The sequence below is a fragment of the Mauremys reevesii genome, linkage group 16 (genome assembly GCF_016161935.1).
Source record: "Mauremys reevesii isolate NIE-2019 linkage group 16, ASM1616193v1, whole genome shotgun sequence".
Taxonomy (NCBI): Eukaryota; Metazoa; Chordata; order Testudines; family Geoemydidae; genus Mauremys; species Mauremys reevesii.
In genome coordinates this window covers 27,413,112-27,430,402 of record NC_052638.1, presented here as the reverse complement: position 1 = coordinate 27,430,402, position 17,291 = coordinate 27,413,112, and the positions used below count along the sequence as shown (strand labels likewise).

Below are 17,291 nucleotides of genomic sequence, written 5' to 3'. Positions count from 1 at the left end.
TGCAAAGCAATGGAAAAAGAGGGAGACATCCCACCATGTATCTGAATAAGCTTCCCTGAGAGAAACAACTATGTAACTACCAAAAAACAAACAAACCACATCTCACCACAGCGTGGACCCTCAGCAAATTACACTCCTATATGTTTGGGCATTTCTTCATTGTATATACTGACCGTTCACCACTCACCTGGTTGCTTCAAATGGAAGGGACTATTGCCAAATTGCTAAGATGGAGCCAGGTGCTCCAAATGTTGATATGGAGGTGGTCCATTTTGAAAGGAACCACAAATTTGGCAGTTAATGCTCTGTCCGGGAAGTGAGCCTGTGGGTTCCCCAGGATGCCAATTGAGCATCCTAATTAAACCCACTTCTTTATGGGGGAGATGTGACAGATATTGCAGCCACACACAGTATCTTTGGGGACTATTGTATTAACTTTAACAATGTGATATTTAGGCTTGGCAAGATTTTATTTAAATCGACAGATGTTGGTAAACAGAGATTTCGGCTGACACACTGAAATCAATGGAAAAAAAATCCATTAATTACAGTCAGTGTGAGTGCTGCCTCCCTCCAAGTACCTTGCACCTGGAGGGATCAAGTGCCACCAGTCCTGCAGCCATGCAGAAAGCCCTATGCCGGGGTGGGCAAACTATGGCCCAGGGGCCACATCCGGCCCTTCAGACATTTTAATCTGGCCCTCGAGCTTCCGCTGGGGAGCAGGGTCCAGGGCTTACCCCGCTCTGGCACTCCCACACAGCTCCTGGAAGCAGCGGAATGTCCCCCCTTTGGCTCCTACACGTAGGGGCAGCCAGGGGGCTCTGCATGCTTCCCCTGTCCCAACTTCTGCCTCCACAGCTCCCATTGGCTGGGAACTGTGGCCAATGGAAGTTGCAGGGGCAGCACCTGAGGACAGGGCAGCACACAGATCTGCCTGGCCGCGCCTCCGTGTAGGAGCCGGAGTGGGGACATGCCGCTGCTTTCAGGAGCTGCTTGAGGTAAGTGCCACCTGGAGCCTGCACCCCTGACCCCCTCCCATGCCCCAACCCCCTGCACCAGACCTGATCCCCCTCCCACCCTCCGAACCCCTCGGTCCCAAAGCACCCTCCAGCACACCCAACTCTTCATCCCCAGCCCTACCCCAGAGCCCGTACCCCCCTACCTCAACCCAGAGTGCCCTCCCACACCCTGAATTCCTAATTTCTAGCCTCACCCCAGAGCCCGCACCCCCAGCTGGAGCCCTCACCCCCTCCCACACTCCAACCCCAATTTTGTGAGCATTCATGTCCTGCCATACAATTTCCATACCCAGATGTGGCCCTTGGGCCAAAAAGTTTGCCCACCCCTGCCCTATGCAGCCCCACATGGCGCTGACAGCCAACAGGTGATGTAAGTAACACAGTGTCTACAAGACACTGCATCACCCTAACTACATCGACCTAAGAACTACACCTCTCACGGAGGTTGAGTTATTAAGTTGATGTAGTGGGTGATGTACATAGGCAGGAGCACCGTTGTAGTGTAGACACTTTCAGAGTTAGGTCAACATAAGCTCCCTTTATGTTGACCTAACTCTGTAGTGTAGATCTGGCCTGAGTTTAATCTCACAGAGAGGCCTTCTTTTTTATTCAGATAGACATGATCTTTTGCCAAAGCAGGGATTCAGCTCTGCTGAAGGCCTGGAGGGACGGGATCCTGTTGGGGTCTCCATTAGGATTGACGGGGAGCTACTGTTAAAGCATTTAGAGCCTTTTAATGTTTCATATTTTTTTTCTGTAGGTTTTTGTCCTTAAATAAATGTACTCTGCTTTGATAGAGCTGCATGCTGGCATACATGATTCACAGCGCTTAGAGAGAAAGCTAAGTTCAAGGGCTGGTCTCCTTGTCAGACCAGCTAGGAGAGTCACACTGAATTACAGGAGAGCTGTAGCCTAATCCCCCAGTCAGAAGGGAGAGGGATGAGGGGCCCTGCCCAGGGAGATGTGACAGCTAGAGGCCTGAAACCTTAATGGACATTCCTTGAGCAGACCATGAGGGAGAGGTGTGTGAGAGAAAGGGGAAATTACCCCGAAACTCTGACAACACACATACACTTCTGGAACATAGTAAATAAATTTGTGCTTGTATGATTGTTAACAGAGTATATGATGTCAGTCACTCCTTCACTCATGAAATCGGTGCCTGGAGGGAGCAGAATATGTGTCTTCTCAATTAATTTAAACCAAAAAGCATTCTCTTTTTTGTTCTTTAACTCTGAAGCCCACACCAGGTGAAACTGACTTTCAATTATTTTGTTTTTAAAATGTAGATTTTTAATGTTTAAATCAATATATTTCTGTTTAATCAGGAATAACAAGGTTTATTTAAAAACAAAATGTAAAAGCTTTGAAATTCACTTCTCAACAAACCAAAGAACTCTTTTAAAGCACCATTTAAAACTAACAAAATCACTTCATTCCCTTTAAAAGTCTTGTTTAAGATTAGTCATGAGTAAATATCAAGCATCCATCCTACCAATGCTATACTAAGAAAAGAATTTTAATGGATAAACAATCAAGAACATAAAGTCGTCCAAAAATGGATCCATTAGAGCAAGAATTTTAACAATAAAAAGGAAATGGTGCAAAATGTACTTGTAATCCCAAACATCCTAAAACTGCAATCTGATGGCCCCCTCAGATGCCATGCCTTAAAAGGCTAAACAAGTCTAGACATACTGGTAAAACAGAACATTAAAAAATAGATGTAGGCCACAACATTAAAGAGCACTGCCAGCTGTGATGGGAATGCTTAAAGCCTTCAAGCTTGCCCTGCCACTTACACAGCTGTACAACAGAATTAGTTTGGATGAGAAAGCACTATATGACAGGAATGACAATCTTATCTTATAGCTGGTAAATCACAGTGCTGCCAATTCTTGATTTTATCACAAGTCTCACGATAGTTGGTGTTTCTCTTAAAGCCTCAGCTCCAGAAGGCACTTGTTAGGTAAGAATCTCAGGTTTCATTACAAAAATTATGAGTAAGTTTCTACTCACAGGGTTGCAGTGAAAAGCTTGAAAATGTGACCCAAATGCACCCTCAAAGACTTAAAAACCAGAAGGCAAATACAAAATCCAAAGTGGTGGTTGTTTTTTTTTAAAAAGTCTCTGATTTTTAAATGCTTGGAATTGGCAATGTTGAATTGAAATGACAATTAAATGTCTATGAACATTCACCTACCTACTCTCAAATCACAACTGGAAAATAACTACATAATGAGAAGAAAAATGGGGGTATCCTGTTCAGATTGGAGTACTGAAGCTCTTGGATAGTAACAGTCTTGGAAAGAACTGTGGTTACTTTCCAGTGTTTAATCAGAAGGTAGATTGTGCCAGACCAACCTGATCTCCTTCTTTGACAAGATAACTGATTTTTTTTAGACCTAGGAAAATGCAGTCGACCTAAGCTGGATTTCAGTAAGGCATCTGTTACAGTTCCTCATGGAAAATTATTAGTTAAATTGGGGAAGATGGGGATTAATTTGATAATTGAAAGGTGGATAAGGAACTGGTTAAAGGGGAGACTACAACAATCATACTGAAAGTGTCCATTTGGAGGGAGGTTACTAGTGGAGTTCCTCAGGTACTGGTCTTGAGACCAATCTTTTCTACCATTTTTATTAATGACCTTGGCACAAAAATGTGGGAGTGTGCTAATTAAATGTGTGGATGACACAAAGTTGGGAGGGATTGACAATACAGAGGAGGACCGGAATATCATACAAGAAAATCTGGATGACCTTGAAAACTGGAGTAATAGAAATATGCAAATAGTGCAAAGTCATGCACTTAGGGACTAACAACAAGAATTTTTGCTATAAGCTGAATACTTATCAGTTAGAAGCAACAGAGGAGGAGAAAGACTTGCGTGTATTGGTTGAGCACAGGATGACTACGAGCCACCAATGTGATGTGGCCATGAAAAAGGCTAATGCATTCCTAGGATGCATCAGGCAAAGTATCCAGTAGAGACAGGGAAGTGTTAGTACCATAGCACTGGTGAGACCTCTGGAAAACTGTGAACAATTCTGGTCTCCCATGTTTAAGAAAGATTAATTTAAACTGGAACAGGTGCAGAGAAAGGTTACTGAGAGAAGACTCAAACAGCTTGGATTGGTTAGCCTAACCAAATGAAGTCTGAGTGGAGATACGACTGATGTATTTATAGAAAGCAGAGGGATAAATACCAGGGAGGGGAAGGAATTATTTAATTGAAGCACCAGCACTGACACAAAAACAAATATATATATAGGCTTGAAATTAGATGAAGGTTTCTAACTACAGTAGAACCTCAAAGATACGAACAGCAGAGTTATGGACTGATTGGTCAACCAGATACCATGTGAAACCGGAAGTAACCAATCAGGCAACAGCGGAGACAAAAAATAAAAGCAGCAAATATTGTACTGTGCCTACATTGCATCTTAAAGGTAGGCACATCTGGGCTGCCTGTCCCCACTCCTACTCCTATCGCCACCCCCACGCACGGGGTATCCACTTACTGTTAGGAGTTGAAGACGCTGAGATTCACAGGCAAAGCTCTGAGCCCCCACTGTCAGCCCAAAGCATCCGGGGCCGGCATTTACGTGGGCCGGCAGCGGGGCCCTGCGTAAAATGTGGGGGAGCTGCAGCACCCTCCCCACGCCCATAGTTCCCTGCCTATGTTGTGAAGTCCTTAACGGTTAAACATTTAACCAATACAATTTTAAATAGTTTAAACCAGTTACTTTTTTAAAACACTATTTACAGTAAAGAAATGTACTGTTCTGTGTGGAGGCTGACGGGTCACTAAAGTCATAGACCTTGGGAGAGGGCAGAGCAACAAGGACTGGAGTAACATCAGACTTGTGGGAATAAGTACAGTAAACAGAAGGGGGACTGGTCTGATGTAAGACCATACATATCTGGTTTGCTTTTTCCTCATGCAAGTGACCATATCAATTGGTATCAAAATATTGGTTTTTACATGTTGGTAGAACTGACATTACACTTCCTTAGAGGATTTTAGTCTGAGTTTTGATCTGCAGTTTTTTTAAGTATTTGAAAATCAACAACTTTTATGTTGTTAGTTATTGTCTCATTTGATTATTGCAGCTTAAACATGTGCAAGAATAATGAAAATTTCTAGTATGAAAAAGCTTGTAGCTGGTTCATAAAATAATATGCCACTAGAGAAATTGCCAGAACATCATGAAAGAACAGTTTACACTAAACAATCTAATTTTCTAGCACTATAAATTTGACAGAATATAGCAATATCAGTACTAAAGTCACAGTAGAGGCATTACTTCATGCAATTCCAGATGTAAGTATGGGATGTATTTTCATATATTGGATAAATTGTCACTATGCTTTTAAGCTGTTCCTTAATGAAGGATACTAAACAAAATAAAGTTAATCTTCAATTTAGACTATCTAAAGTTTAGCTCACTTGTAAGCTGAACAAATGCATGAAAATATATATTTTATATTTCAATTAAGCTGTAAAACCTCACATATAAGCTTTGGCATCTGAATATCAATTCACAAATAAAAAAGTTCTTTTTGAGTACATATCAAAACCTATGGGTAAAACCTTACAGGACTGTTGTAATTGTCAAACAAATATTTTTTTAAAACTCCAAGCATTACAAACAGAGGACACTCCGAGGATTAAACCTAGCAGATATGTTTGACTACAATGGACTTAAGACACCAAAACACCCTTAACTCTGCCCCAGTCGTGGTGCCCTGAAGAAAAAGAATCCTGAGAATTTTATTCGTCCATAAGCTGTTTCATCTAATCAGTTATTCTTCATCCTATGTTACAGCTTCACTCTTAGTCCTACTATGGTTGGATATACTTCAGCTTTCGTTCATCTGTATTTTAGAAAATGTGCCTGATTCGACAAATAGCATACTGAAGGCCATCATTCTACAGTCTTTATTAAGACCTATATGCTAGTTATACAGGTATCTGTAAACAGAGCTAGGGTATTTACATATGCAAATATTGTAGGCACCATATGAAAAGAGCAAAATGTTAGTGTGTTGTCAATGCATACACTTAACTGGCATCATAAATACAAGTCAGTACAAGCTGTACAGAATAATCTCCAAATTTAAGATTCACCCTCCAGAGATAAAAGACTTTTAAAAGCAGTTATTTAAAAAGATGTTAAAGGGAAATGGACCAATGGCAAATCACTAGAAAAGAAGAGTGGGGAGGGGGGATTTGATAACAGCCTTTAACTACCTGAAGGGAGGTTCCAAAGAGGATGGAGCTAGGCTGTTCTCTGTGGTGGGTTGCTCTCTGTACCTGAAACCATATTTCAGCCTTAGTACCATTCCATTAAAAATACTACAATGCAACTTTGGATCTCACATTGTGGGTATTTGCTGTTTCTAAACAGAGAATGCTTAACATAAGATGATAAACAGAAATAAGGGAAAGCTATAAATTTGCAATTGGAATTGGAAGGCTTTTCAAACACATGGTTTCTACGTTTTTCTTCGGAATCTTTTAGCATTACACTTGTATGTAAAATGGAATAAAGTAGCTGTCAAAGAGATTACTGCTCTTCCAGTACAGCAATCATCACTTCAGAGTAATAGTAATTTATCCTTTTTAAGTACATCCAGCATCACCAGGTACAAGAAAATATAAACAGTTTGTCCATCTAGATGCTTCATTATTACTAACCCACCTCCTTCACTAAGGAACAAGAGTAAACATTAAACCCTATGCACTGCACCCTATTGGTGGAGACTGCAGCATTAGAAGGAACTGCCTGCACTTGCCATATGAAAAAATTCAAAAGTGAGTCATTTTATTATCAGAATATCAAAAGAGAAAGTACAATTCTCTGTACAGTTATAATTTAATAGCAACGGCTGCTATTATGGCGTGACAGCAACTCCATAGTTCAGTTTATAGCCGAGTTTCCATTGTATGTCTAATTTTATCTCCACAAATAAAAGCCACACAGAGTTTTATTGACCCAAAATTATTAGTTAAGAGTGTGATTTTGTCTTTCCTTCTCCTTGACTAACTTCTATGCTAAATATGAACATAAAAATCTTACTCTCTGTTAAAATGGGCTCAAAACCTTAAAAAGATTTTTTTCCCCAAAAGGGAAATTGTCAAAAGAATGTCAAAGAAATGAAAGAGATGTGATTTATTCCAGTAGGATTACTAAATGTGTTTACAACAGAGATATTTTATCTGTTAGAAAAAGGCTACAAAAATCTCACCTCAAAGAGACCATTTATAAAAATGATGTCACAAATGCAACCAATATTTAGGATAGGTGATGAGCATATCCTATACTAAACAATAAAATATCAGCTCTAGGGAACCATTACTATTTTTACAGTGCCGAAACTGGAGTAGGCACCACCTTACAGGTAAGGTGACACTGTCCCTGCCCAAAGAGCTCACTCTAGAGTAAAAAAGCTACACTTGTGAAAACTGAAAGTAATAACTAATAACAGTACTTAAAACTAGAAGCAAAAACAAAGTAGGAATACAAGAATTGTCAATTCCAAGGTTCAACTAATCCAGTATCACATCTGCGATAGTAGGACCAGATGTTCCAGAGGAAGGTGTAAAGAACCCCATAGTAGGCAAATGTGGAATGATCTTCCCCCACATTAGACCTCATAATGATCTTTAACAATTAAAGACTGATTTAAGCCCTGATGCATGAGGTTTAATATCCATTCTGACATTTTTATCATTAATTATGACAACTCTAGACACTCTTGATCTCCATACAGTGTCCAATCTCTTTCTGAATATTGCTAATTTCTTGTCCTCAATGATTTCCTGTGGCAACGAGTTCTATAATCTAATTACATGTTGGTGTGAAAAAGTATATTTCCTTTTATGAGTTTTGAATTTTCCACTGTCTAGTTTAATTGAATGTTCCCTTGGTTCTTGTGTTATAAGCCGGGGAGAACACCAGTTTACCTTCTTTATATCATTATTTCATTTACTTTTATCATGTCCCCTCTTATTACTTTCCTTTCTAAATAACCTTGGGTTGCACGGGTAATGATGGTAACCCATGGAACAAATCTCTCCTACATTGGACAGCCAGCAGAATGGTTAAAATAAAGTAGATGTTACAGGAGCAAAGATGGAACGTTGTAAAAAATTTAAATCCACCTGAAGAGAAGGGCGCTCTCACTGCATCAAGGTGTGAATTACTAACTCACCTGTCTTTCGTTTAGAAATTAAAGTCATTTTTCTCCAGAGTGTAATTACTGATTTCACAGATAGCAATTAGCTCTAGTAAATGGTAAGGAGGTTCAGGGGATACCACAAGATTACATGATGGTGTAGAGGGATTCAGGTTCTCAATACTTAATTTACAGGCATCAAGTCATAAGAAACAAACATCATAATCCTGTTCTGGTGGCCACATTCAGTTCCAGCACTGCAGTAAAACTACACCCACTGACATAGCTTTGATGTTGACAGAAGAATGCTTCAGTTGACATAGCTTCCATCATTCAGGGAGATGGTGTTCCTACACCAATGGAAAAAATGTTGGTGTAGGCAGCATTTACACTACGGAGTTATGCTGACATAAATACACCAGTGTAGCTAAACTGATGTAGCCCCCATAGTGCAAACATACCAACTACAGTATTTGAGGGATGGAAAGAGAAATTTAGGCTGCACATAAAGAAAAAATATCTTAATTGGGAGATCTGTTCAATAGTCTCTAGCGAAAGTGGAGATCCCCAACTGCTTGAGAAATGTACAAGCAGACCAGAGAAAGCACTGAAAATAACCACTAAGAAACACTTCTGCAATAATCCCCAAGGATGACTGCTGAAGTTTCAAGTCTGATAAGGAAGTATTCCACTGAAAAGTCACCAGGGAGATTTTTACTTCTGAATTTTAATTTTACAGAAGGGAAAACGTGTTATAATCACATAGAATTAGAATAATAGAATATCAGGGTTGGAAAGGACCTCAGGAGGTCATCTAGTCCAACCCCCTACTCAAAGCAGGACCAACCCCCAAACAGATTTTTGCGCCAGATCCCTAAATGGCCCCCTCAAGGATTGAACTCACAACTCTGGGTTTAGCAGGCCAATGCTCAAACCACTGAGCTATCCCTCCCTGGCTTCTCCTTGCCTTTCACTTCAAGTTTAAACTCTTTGTCCTCCCTCAACTTCAAGGCTCTCTAAACTCAGCACCTGCCTTCCTCTTCATTCCCTCTCTATAAGGTCACATAATTAACCGTTCCCTTCATATTTATCACTCTTTCTTCACCTTTTCTTCCTTATAGCACTCTCTGCTTGAAATTTCCTTCCTTACATAGTCCAATACCTCCAACTCTCTTACATGGTGAGGGGGGGAAATGGTATTCTCTTTGTTCTCACATTAGTTTAGAAACAAAAGAACATTAAAGATGCAATTTTAATTTGGATAACATAGCCATCTGTGAGAGACTTTCTTGGAGGGGGGAGATAGGGATTAACTCCTGTTTGTATGGAATTGTGAGAACTTAAATATGATTGAAATGAATTATTAGTTAAATATGACTGAAACACCTAATTCTTAAACACTTATTTCTCTCTATACACCTCTACCCCGCCATAACGCGACACAATATAACAAGGGTTCACATATAGCGTGGTAGTAGCGGGGCTCTGGCGGCGCTTTAAAGGGTCCAGGGCTCTGGCTGCTGCAGGGAGCCCCGGGCCCTTTAAATCACCGCCAGAGCCCTGTTGCTGCTACCCCGGGGCTGCGGCAGTGGGGCTCGCCAGCAATTTAAAGGGCCCGGGCTCCCCGTAGTGGCCGGAGCTCAGAGCTCTTTAAATCACCGCCGGAGCCCTGCCGCCACTACCCCGATATAACGGCGTTTCACTTATAATGCAGTAGGGATTTTTGGCTCCCCACAACTGCGTTATATCGGGGTAGTGATGTATATAAAAAACCCTTTTAAAGAATCAACTTGAGTTTAAATTTTTTTAATCTTCAATCTGTCTCCTTTTTCACTTTTCCTCTAGTTTTACAGTTATGTTAATTAATGATTAAACAGATTAATCAGAGAGTTAAACATCAACAAAAAATGCCAGTGGTATCAAAATACGATTTCCTGTGGTTATACACTCAATTTAGAAAAGAGCAAAACTACAATAATGCTAAACTTTTTTGGAGGGGGGACAGGGGGAGAATGGAGGGTCAAGGTAAGGAAAAAGTTATAAACATGGATCACATCACCAAATCCACCACTAATACAGCACACACTTTCAAAGGACAGTTTGTGGTTTATCCACTGATGTATTAAATTGAAGATTTTATGACGTTATAAGACACATTTGACCTTAAAAATATTCCGATTTATTAACAAAAATTTAAAATATTCTTCATGTCTAAAGTGTCACGCTCCTGTTTAATCAATAACATTCAATTATGTAACAATATTTTGAATCGATACAAACTTCTTCTTTTGAGGAAGAAACAAAGTTTTAGAACTATTTGTATGATTTTCTTCAGTCACATTTCCTTCCCTGTCTCGCTTTTCTTTTGACAAACAAAAATTTACATTTTGATGAGCAATCATTTCGGCAGTAATGACAAAGAGTTAAAATCCTTGTTTGCTCTGAGACTCTGAGTTATTAATATTAATTAAATAAATTCTCTTTTATTTGCAAATACCCAGAAGCCAAATATGCCAAGCCATGGTAAATCTCTATGTGTCTTGGTAAATTCTGGCCCACTGTACGTGACAAATAGACTATGTTTATCAAAAACACACAAAGAATTTTTTTGGTTCCACTAAGGTTAGTTCACACACACCTTTTCCTCAACAATGGACTAAATGTAGCAAAATATTTGCTAAGCAGATAAGAAACCTCTTATGGTTGTAACTTAAGTACAATGTGTTCTTCCTATTTTTTTCCTAGTAGGATGTTTTTTTTAAAGTTCTTTCATGAAACATGCTGATTATGCCTCTGGGGCTTGCTCTTTCAAACAAAAATAGAATTTAGAAACCTATTTATAGTCTTCAAATCTTCATTTAAATTTCAAATATTTAATATGACTTACAAAAAAAAAAAAAAAAAAAAAAAGGTCTATTGTAGTAACTGCAGGAAGAGCAAATAGTAGACCAGAGAAACAACAAGATTATTTCAGCATGTTAGAAAACACCACCCCCAGAAACCCTCCCCTTCTGTAGCTAACAGTTCAAAACAGGTGGATATTGCACACAGATGACAGTTTCTTAGGCCCAAAACCCCCCTACACACAGACATCACTAGTTCCATTAAATTCCAGTGGGGCTACTCTCAGTGGTAAAGCTAAACATACCTTTCAGTGTTTTACAGGGCATGGGAGTTCAGATGCTCATGGCCACCTTCTACAGAACATGATGTATTTGAGGGGGAGGTGAGAGGTGAAAAGGGAGACTGACAATAAAGTAAGTGTTCTTCTTTATTCAGATATTCGATCTTGTAACCTATTTGTAGAAGTATTCTAGAATCAACATATTTTACAATCATTTAATTCAAACCTCTGATTTGAAAAATTAACATCTGCCTGATATTGAAGCAAAAATACCCTGAATATTTTAAATTAAGCCTGAAAATATAAACTTTCTGCTGTATTTAGTATGCATATGAAATATAAAAACTTTAATTTCTGCCAATAATGTGCCAGTATGGACTCCAAATTATACAAACAGTAACTAAAGTGCTTCCTCTCTCAGAGATAAGAGAGAAAGGAAGAAGGAAAAAATACTTCAAACAGATCTCTTCCTTGATGCACTGCTCATACAGTGACAAGAAATTGTAAAAGCAATTTCTAATTAATTGAGTGGCATCTCCAGGAAGATAGAAAAAAAAATCTCTAAATTTAAATTTGCAATGATCAGAAACAGAACTGGCAAAATAAATTCCACTAATAAAATCAAGCAGATGGAAAAGACAAATACCAGCATCCCAGGCATGAGAGTGCACACAAAAAAAATTGGAAATCACCTAGAAAATCACAAAAGAGACACTATCATCTTAATCACACTTCTGTTCAAAAATGTTTAACACATAATTGTTAATACATGAAGTTCATTATCTAAGAAAAATTAGACAATTATTTCTCTATTTCTTCAATTTGTTTTCTTTGTGCACTTCAGCCAGCTAGGGCCTGAACTTGGAAGCACAGAAGTGAGTAACATGTATTCAGGCAAGCAGTGCCCATTGGAACTACTCCTGTGAATGAAGTTATTCACCTTTATGTTTGCAAGATGCAACCTTTCATTAGTATCCTCTACATGTGTGTGTCTTCCACAAACAAACAAGGACAGAAAAACAGTTAAAAGCTAACTTACAAGAATTAGGACTTCTTACTGGTAACATTTATTTGATTTACAAATTTTACAGTTACTTTATCCTCCCAACCTTTCTTGTCCTCCTATTTGTTTCCTCTACCTGTTGAATCTTGCCAGAACTAAGGTCCCAATCCTGCAAAGATGTAAGCACATGCTTTACTTTATATGCTGCAAGTAGTCCCACTAAAGTCAAGGAAACTACTCATGCATGTGCTAACTTTACACACAGAGTCTGTGTAGGATTGGGGCCCTAGATTGCCAAGTCTGAGCAGAGCCTGTCCTTTTACTGCATGTCTATACAATATGGAGCACAATGGGTGACTGATCCTTGATTAGTCCCCATCTGGTCCTGCCAATCAAATCAAATACAGTTTAGCAGTGGGATTAAAGTTCAGGTGTAGAATTTAAAGCTTCTGAAATTCATTTCTTGAGCTGACTAGAGTTCAAGTTGTAGTGCTGCCTTAAGTCAAATAGGAGTACAACTCATATAACTGAGCAAAATTTGAACCTTACACAATCAGCTGCACAACTGCACTCCTTCAATAATCAACAAATAAGATATCAGGATGGTATAGGTATCCAGGTGTACAAATCGTACTTCTCTTCAGTCATATTTAAATAAAAAATATTCTTCTTCTTAAATTAAAAATAACCAGGTTAACTAGTCCTGGTTCAGGTTAACCTTCATAAATTGGACAAACACTTGCAACAATATAAAATGCTATGTATTGGCTGGTGACAAATCTGTACACACAGTTTGTGCTGAATCCACCCTCATGCAATTTAGGAAAGTGAAAAAATGGAATCTGAATGGCATTTAGGAAAACAGATTGTTTTAAAAATGGAGTTTGTGGCCTAGACATATTTTTAGTAAGACTTTCTAACATACAAAAGATGATAGCATTAATAGCATCACTTCCACTTGACCCAAACCACTGTTTTTGGGGTCCCACATCTACACTACAGAGCTCTAACGTGCAAAGTGGTATGTTGTAAATTTATACATCTTTACAACCAAAAGTACACTAACAACTGAGTAGCACATGTACACATGGGCGAATCCAAGCTAGTCTGGAGTTGGTGAATACACCTACAAAACATCAAAAACACCCTCTCACACCCACCTTTGATTCAACTACCCAGAAACAACGGGCCAATTGTTACCAGATGATGAATCTATGGGAGGCAGAAAAGGGACTCACAAACTTGCCCTTCACCTGCTGCCTCATATATCAAAAGATCAAAAATCCCAGGTCTCTCTCAAAAATAAGACCATCAAGTAACCATTAGCAAAAGTGAAACTAATCCACACCAAGAAAGGGGGTGGAGGGGAGGTAGAATGTATTACCGCCCCCGGTGGGATCTGGAACACCCAACAATAACAAAACCTATTACAGGTTTCTTTGAACTTCCCAGACTAACGTGACCTAAAGGCGGTGGCAGCGCTGGTACTTAGCAGCAGGACCATGCAAACAGAAACCGTGCGTGGAAGCAGGGCGGGATGAAGGACAGGGAGGTTAAACTCTCACCTGAGGAATGAAGCGCAGCAAAGCGCGTCCTCCCCCTCCACCTGTGAGCCGGGAAGGGGACAACAAACTACCCCCGACACATACACCCTCCTCCCCCCACAGGCCGTGCGGGAGGAACAATGCCCCCGCTGGGCAAGGATCCGGATACCGACGCCCTCCTCACCGATGCCCCGTCCCGGCCTGCCCGGGGCGCTGTACCTACCACTTCGGTGATCTTGATCTTGCCGAGAGCGCCCCGCAGATAGTCCAGGTCGCAGCGGAGGCCGCCCAGCCCGTGGCGCTGGCTGACGGGCTCGGTGGTGGGCTGGTAGGGGCTGCTGGCCCCGGAGATCATGGAGGTGCTGGACGCTTCGCCATCGAAGCCTTCCAGGTCCTCGCCGTTCCTCATGGTGCCGCCGCCCGGGGTGAGGCGCAGCGATCCCCGCCCGTCAGGTCCCGAGCCGCTGCTGGAGCCGGGCTCGCCTAGCGGAGCGCCGGCAGCATGGCAGCACCGGGAGCTGGCGCGGGCTCCCCGCCCTTAGGCGGACGGGCGCGGGGGCAGCATGGTGCGGCGCCCGGCCCCGCTCCTCTAGCCCCGAACCCCGCCTCTGGCACCGCAATCCCCGGGGACGGCGTTCAGCGCCCGGGCGCCGCTGTTGTGAGAGCGGAGCCGCCTCCCCGCTAGTGCCGGGGGGAGGGGGTGTGCCCGGCGCTGGTACCGGGCGGGGGCGCGCCCCAGGCCCTCGCCGGATGGAGCCGCCGGGCGCTCCCCTAGGCCGGCCGGGCGCGAGCTGCCCTGCGGGGCTCCCCTTGTTGTCCTACGCAGGGGCAGCTCCGGCCGGAGACGCGGCTGCTGCTGCTGCTACTGCCGCCTGCTCCTCCCCCTGCCGCTGAGCGGAAAGGGCGGAGAGAGCCCGCCCTGAGGCGCGCCGGGGCCAGGAGGCGCCTGCCCCGAGCGGGAGCGGTTACCTGCGCGGCGGGGAACGTCCCCTGTCCGGAGCAAGGGCCGGGAGCGCGGCACCACCGTGAGGAAACGGGTCAGGTATGGCCACCGCCCTGGGGAACAGCCCGCTCCCCCCGTCCCACAGGGACCCCCTGCCCCAGGGAAAGGGCTGGGCACAGCCACCAAGCCTGGGGATGGAACTTAAGGGCAGCGCGTAGAAAGAAGCAAAATAAATGTGGTTTGGAGCAGGCCACGTCGATATCTTCTGGGAAGAACGATTTGTGCCACAGGTGGGCTGAAAAGGAGAGAAACCTGGGAGGCAGAAGATGATCCTGGGGTGACGATAATTCCTTGCCCTTCATTAGTGCTCCTCACCAAATACCCCCAAACACTTCACAGACATAAGGGCCTCAATGTCTCTCCGAGGATAGCTGGTGGGATGATCCCACTTCTACAAATGGGGCAACCAAGACACGGGATGGGCAAGTGACTTTGTGGCTTGGCCAAGGTGACACAGGAATCACCTGGCAGAGCTGGGCAAAGAACTCAGCTCACTCACTGACTCCCACTTTGTCTTGCACCACAGCAGGCCAGCTTTCCTCTGTATAGGAGAGCAGCCTGCAAATCACACACTATTTTATAAAGTGATGCGATGTTAATATTTAAAACAAAACCCCAATGCAATAATGGGTCACAGATTGTATGTGCAGGGGTCACATGAAGGAAGAAAGCTTTTTCTGCAGCCCTGGGGTGACCACAGCTGAAATATTGTGTGGTCAGCTCTAGATACTTTTCTTACTGAATGAATGGGAGTATGGAGAAGAGTAACAGGAATTAAGAAGCTGGAAGGACTCATTTATAGAGAATTAAGACCCCAATCCTAAAATGAGAGCTGTGCAAAGAGAATGAGACTCACCCAGTGTTCATTGCAGGATTGGGGCCTAAAATAATTGTCATGTCTTATTTTACTAAGAAGTGTTGTTATTCTCATTTGGCTTATGCAGTTTGGTCAAGCCAAGCCACAGTGTTCTTATCAACAATGTTCAAGGCACAAAGGCCTCCAGGAAGCTGTCATTTTGCAGTCCTCAACAATATGTCATGGTTTGTGGCTGCCCACATAGACATAGTGGACTATCTCTAAAATGCCACCGAAATTCTGCTGCAGCACAAATTCCTGCTGGTTCAGAAGGCTTCATTGCCTTTGCGTAAATCAAACCTGGGTTGACATTGAGTGGGATTCGAGACAAGGTAATAATTTGTCACTTAATTTGCGAACCATGAAACCCATTTTGTGTCCTCTACCATAAATCCCTCACTCAGTAAATCCACAGTGGGCGATGTGAGGGCAGACGACCATGTGATGGATTAAACAAGTCTTTAATTAACGGAAGATATGGCATATCACGCAATTTTGTCATGAGCTGTGCAACACTTCCTGAGAACACTGGGCAGAGCAATATTGCAGAGAACTGGTAACCAAGGTAGAGGAGATTTAAGCGTACCTAAGGATACGCATGGTGGAATTAAGTTGTAGATCATCTTTGTATGAGATGAGCGAGCCCATACTGGTGTGCAGTACTCCACTGCTGAATAACAGAGTGCCAAGGCTGAAGCGAATACTGTTTGGGCGTTGACGCCGCATATCGTTCTGGCCAGTTTTCTGAGCAGGTTGTTGTGCATTTTGACCTTAGTCGTTGTCTTGTCTAAGAGGTGAAGAGGGAGGATTATGAGATCAGTTTGCAAATATTTATGAAGGGTAAACAAGAAGGAAAAAGAGGAACTATTTATGGTAGTAGATGGCAGTATAACCAAAGCGCCATCTACTCCGTAGTATGGCAGGTCAGAAAACAAATCAGAATAAAATGTAGATAAAAAATGGGAAAACATCTCACAATGTTTTTTTCTTTTTTCCAGCCTCCCCTACTCTGCAACAAGCTAAACTTCAATTCTGAAATAGTATGGCACAGCAAACTGGCAGTTTTACAATAATACAATTTAAGTTTAAAAGTTTAAAGATTTAGGGTGGGATTGTCCCAGAAAAAGTGAAAAACTGAAAATCAGTGGGAACTGAGGTCCAGATCCTCTGAAAGATCTGGGCCCAAGTACTTAACTTCCTTGGCCAGTTTTGAAAAATCTCACCCTTAATCTTCAATAAAGATTTAAAACTTCAATTTAAGTATACATGTATTAAATCCAAAAATTAATATAAATATATGAAGTCAGTATAGTGGCCTATGTGTTATTTTGCTACTAAATTCAACTTATTTTGTGCTGTCCCCTTCACACTTTCAGTTTTCATTTTGCCATAATCTTTTGTTTGGTAACACATAACAGTGCAATAAATCTCACTTGACTATTACAACCATTTTGGCATCCTGAGAGGGTTCAGAGGCAATTAAGGTGTGTGGGATAAACAGATTTGTTGGATATTTTACTGCTGATCAGCAATGATATTGAACAAGGTTGACAATTT

The 17,291-nt window shown here is 41.9% G+C and overlaps 1 protein-coding gene and 1 long non-coding RNA gene across 3 annotated transcripts in view; one reads left to right on the top strand and one right to left on the bottom strand.

Moving 5' to 3' along the window:
* CMTM4 (CKLF like MARVEL transmembrane domain containing 4) overlaps window positions 1–14,423 on the bottom strand; it is a 56,269-nt gene extending 41,846 nt beyond the window's left edge. The window contains exon 1 of the mRNA XM_039502511.1: window positions 14,099–14,423. Within this exon, the coding sequence (XP_039358445.1) occupies window positions 14,099–14,284 (186 nt within the window). The 5' untranslated portion in view covers window positions 14,285–14,423. The remainder of the gene's footprint in view (window positions 1–14,098) is intronic.
* Window positions 14,424–14,576: 153 nt separating this feature from the next.
* LOC120384170 lies at window positions 14,577–17,041 on the top strand. Of its 2 annotated transcripts, none has more exons than XR_005588656.1 (2): window positions 14,577–14,917; window positions 16,733–17,041. It is a non-coding gene; the product is annotated as an uncharacterized LOC120384170 (long non-coding RNA). The 2 variants fall into 2 exon arrangements; XR_005588655.1 differs by having other exon boundaries at window positions 15,823–17,041.
* Window positions 17,042–17,291: the final 250 nt, after the last annotated feature.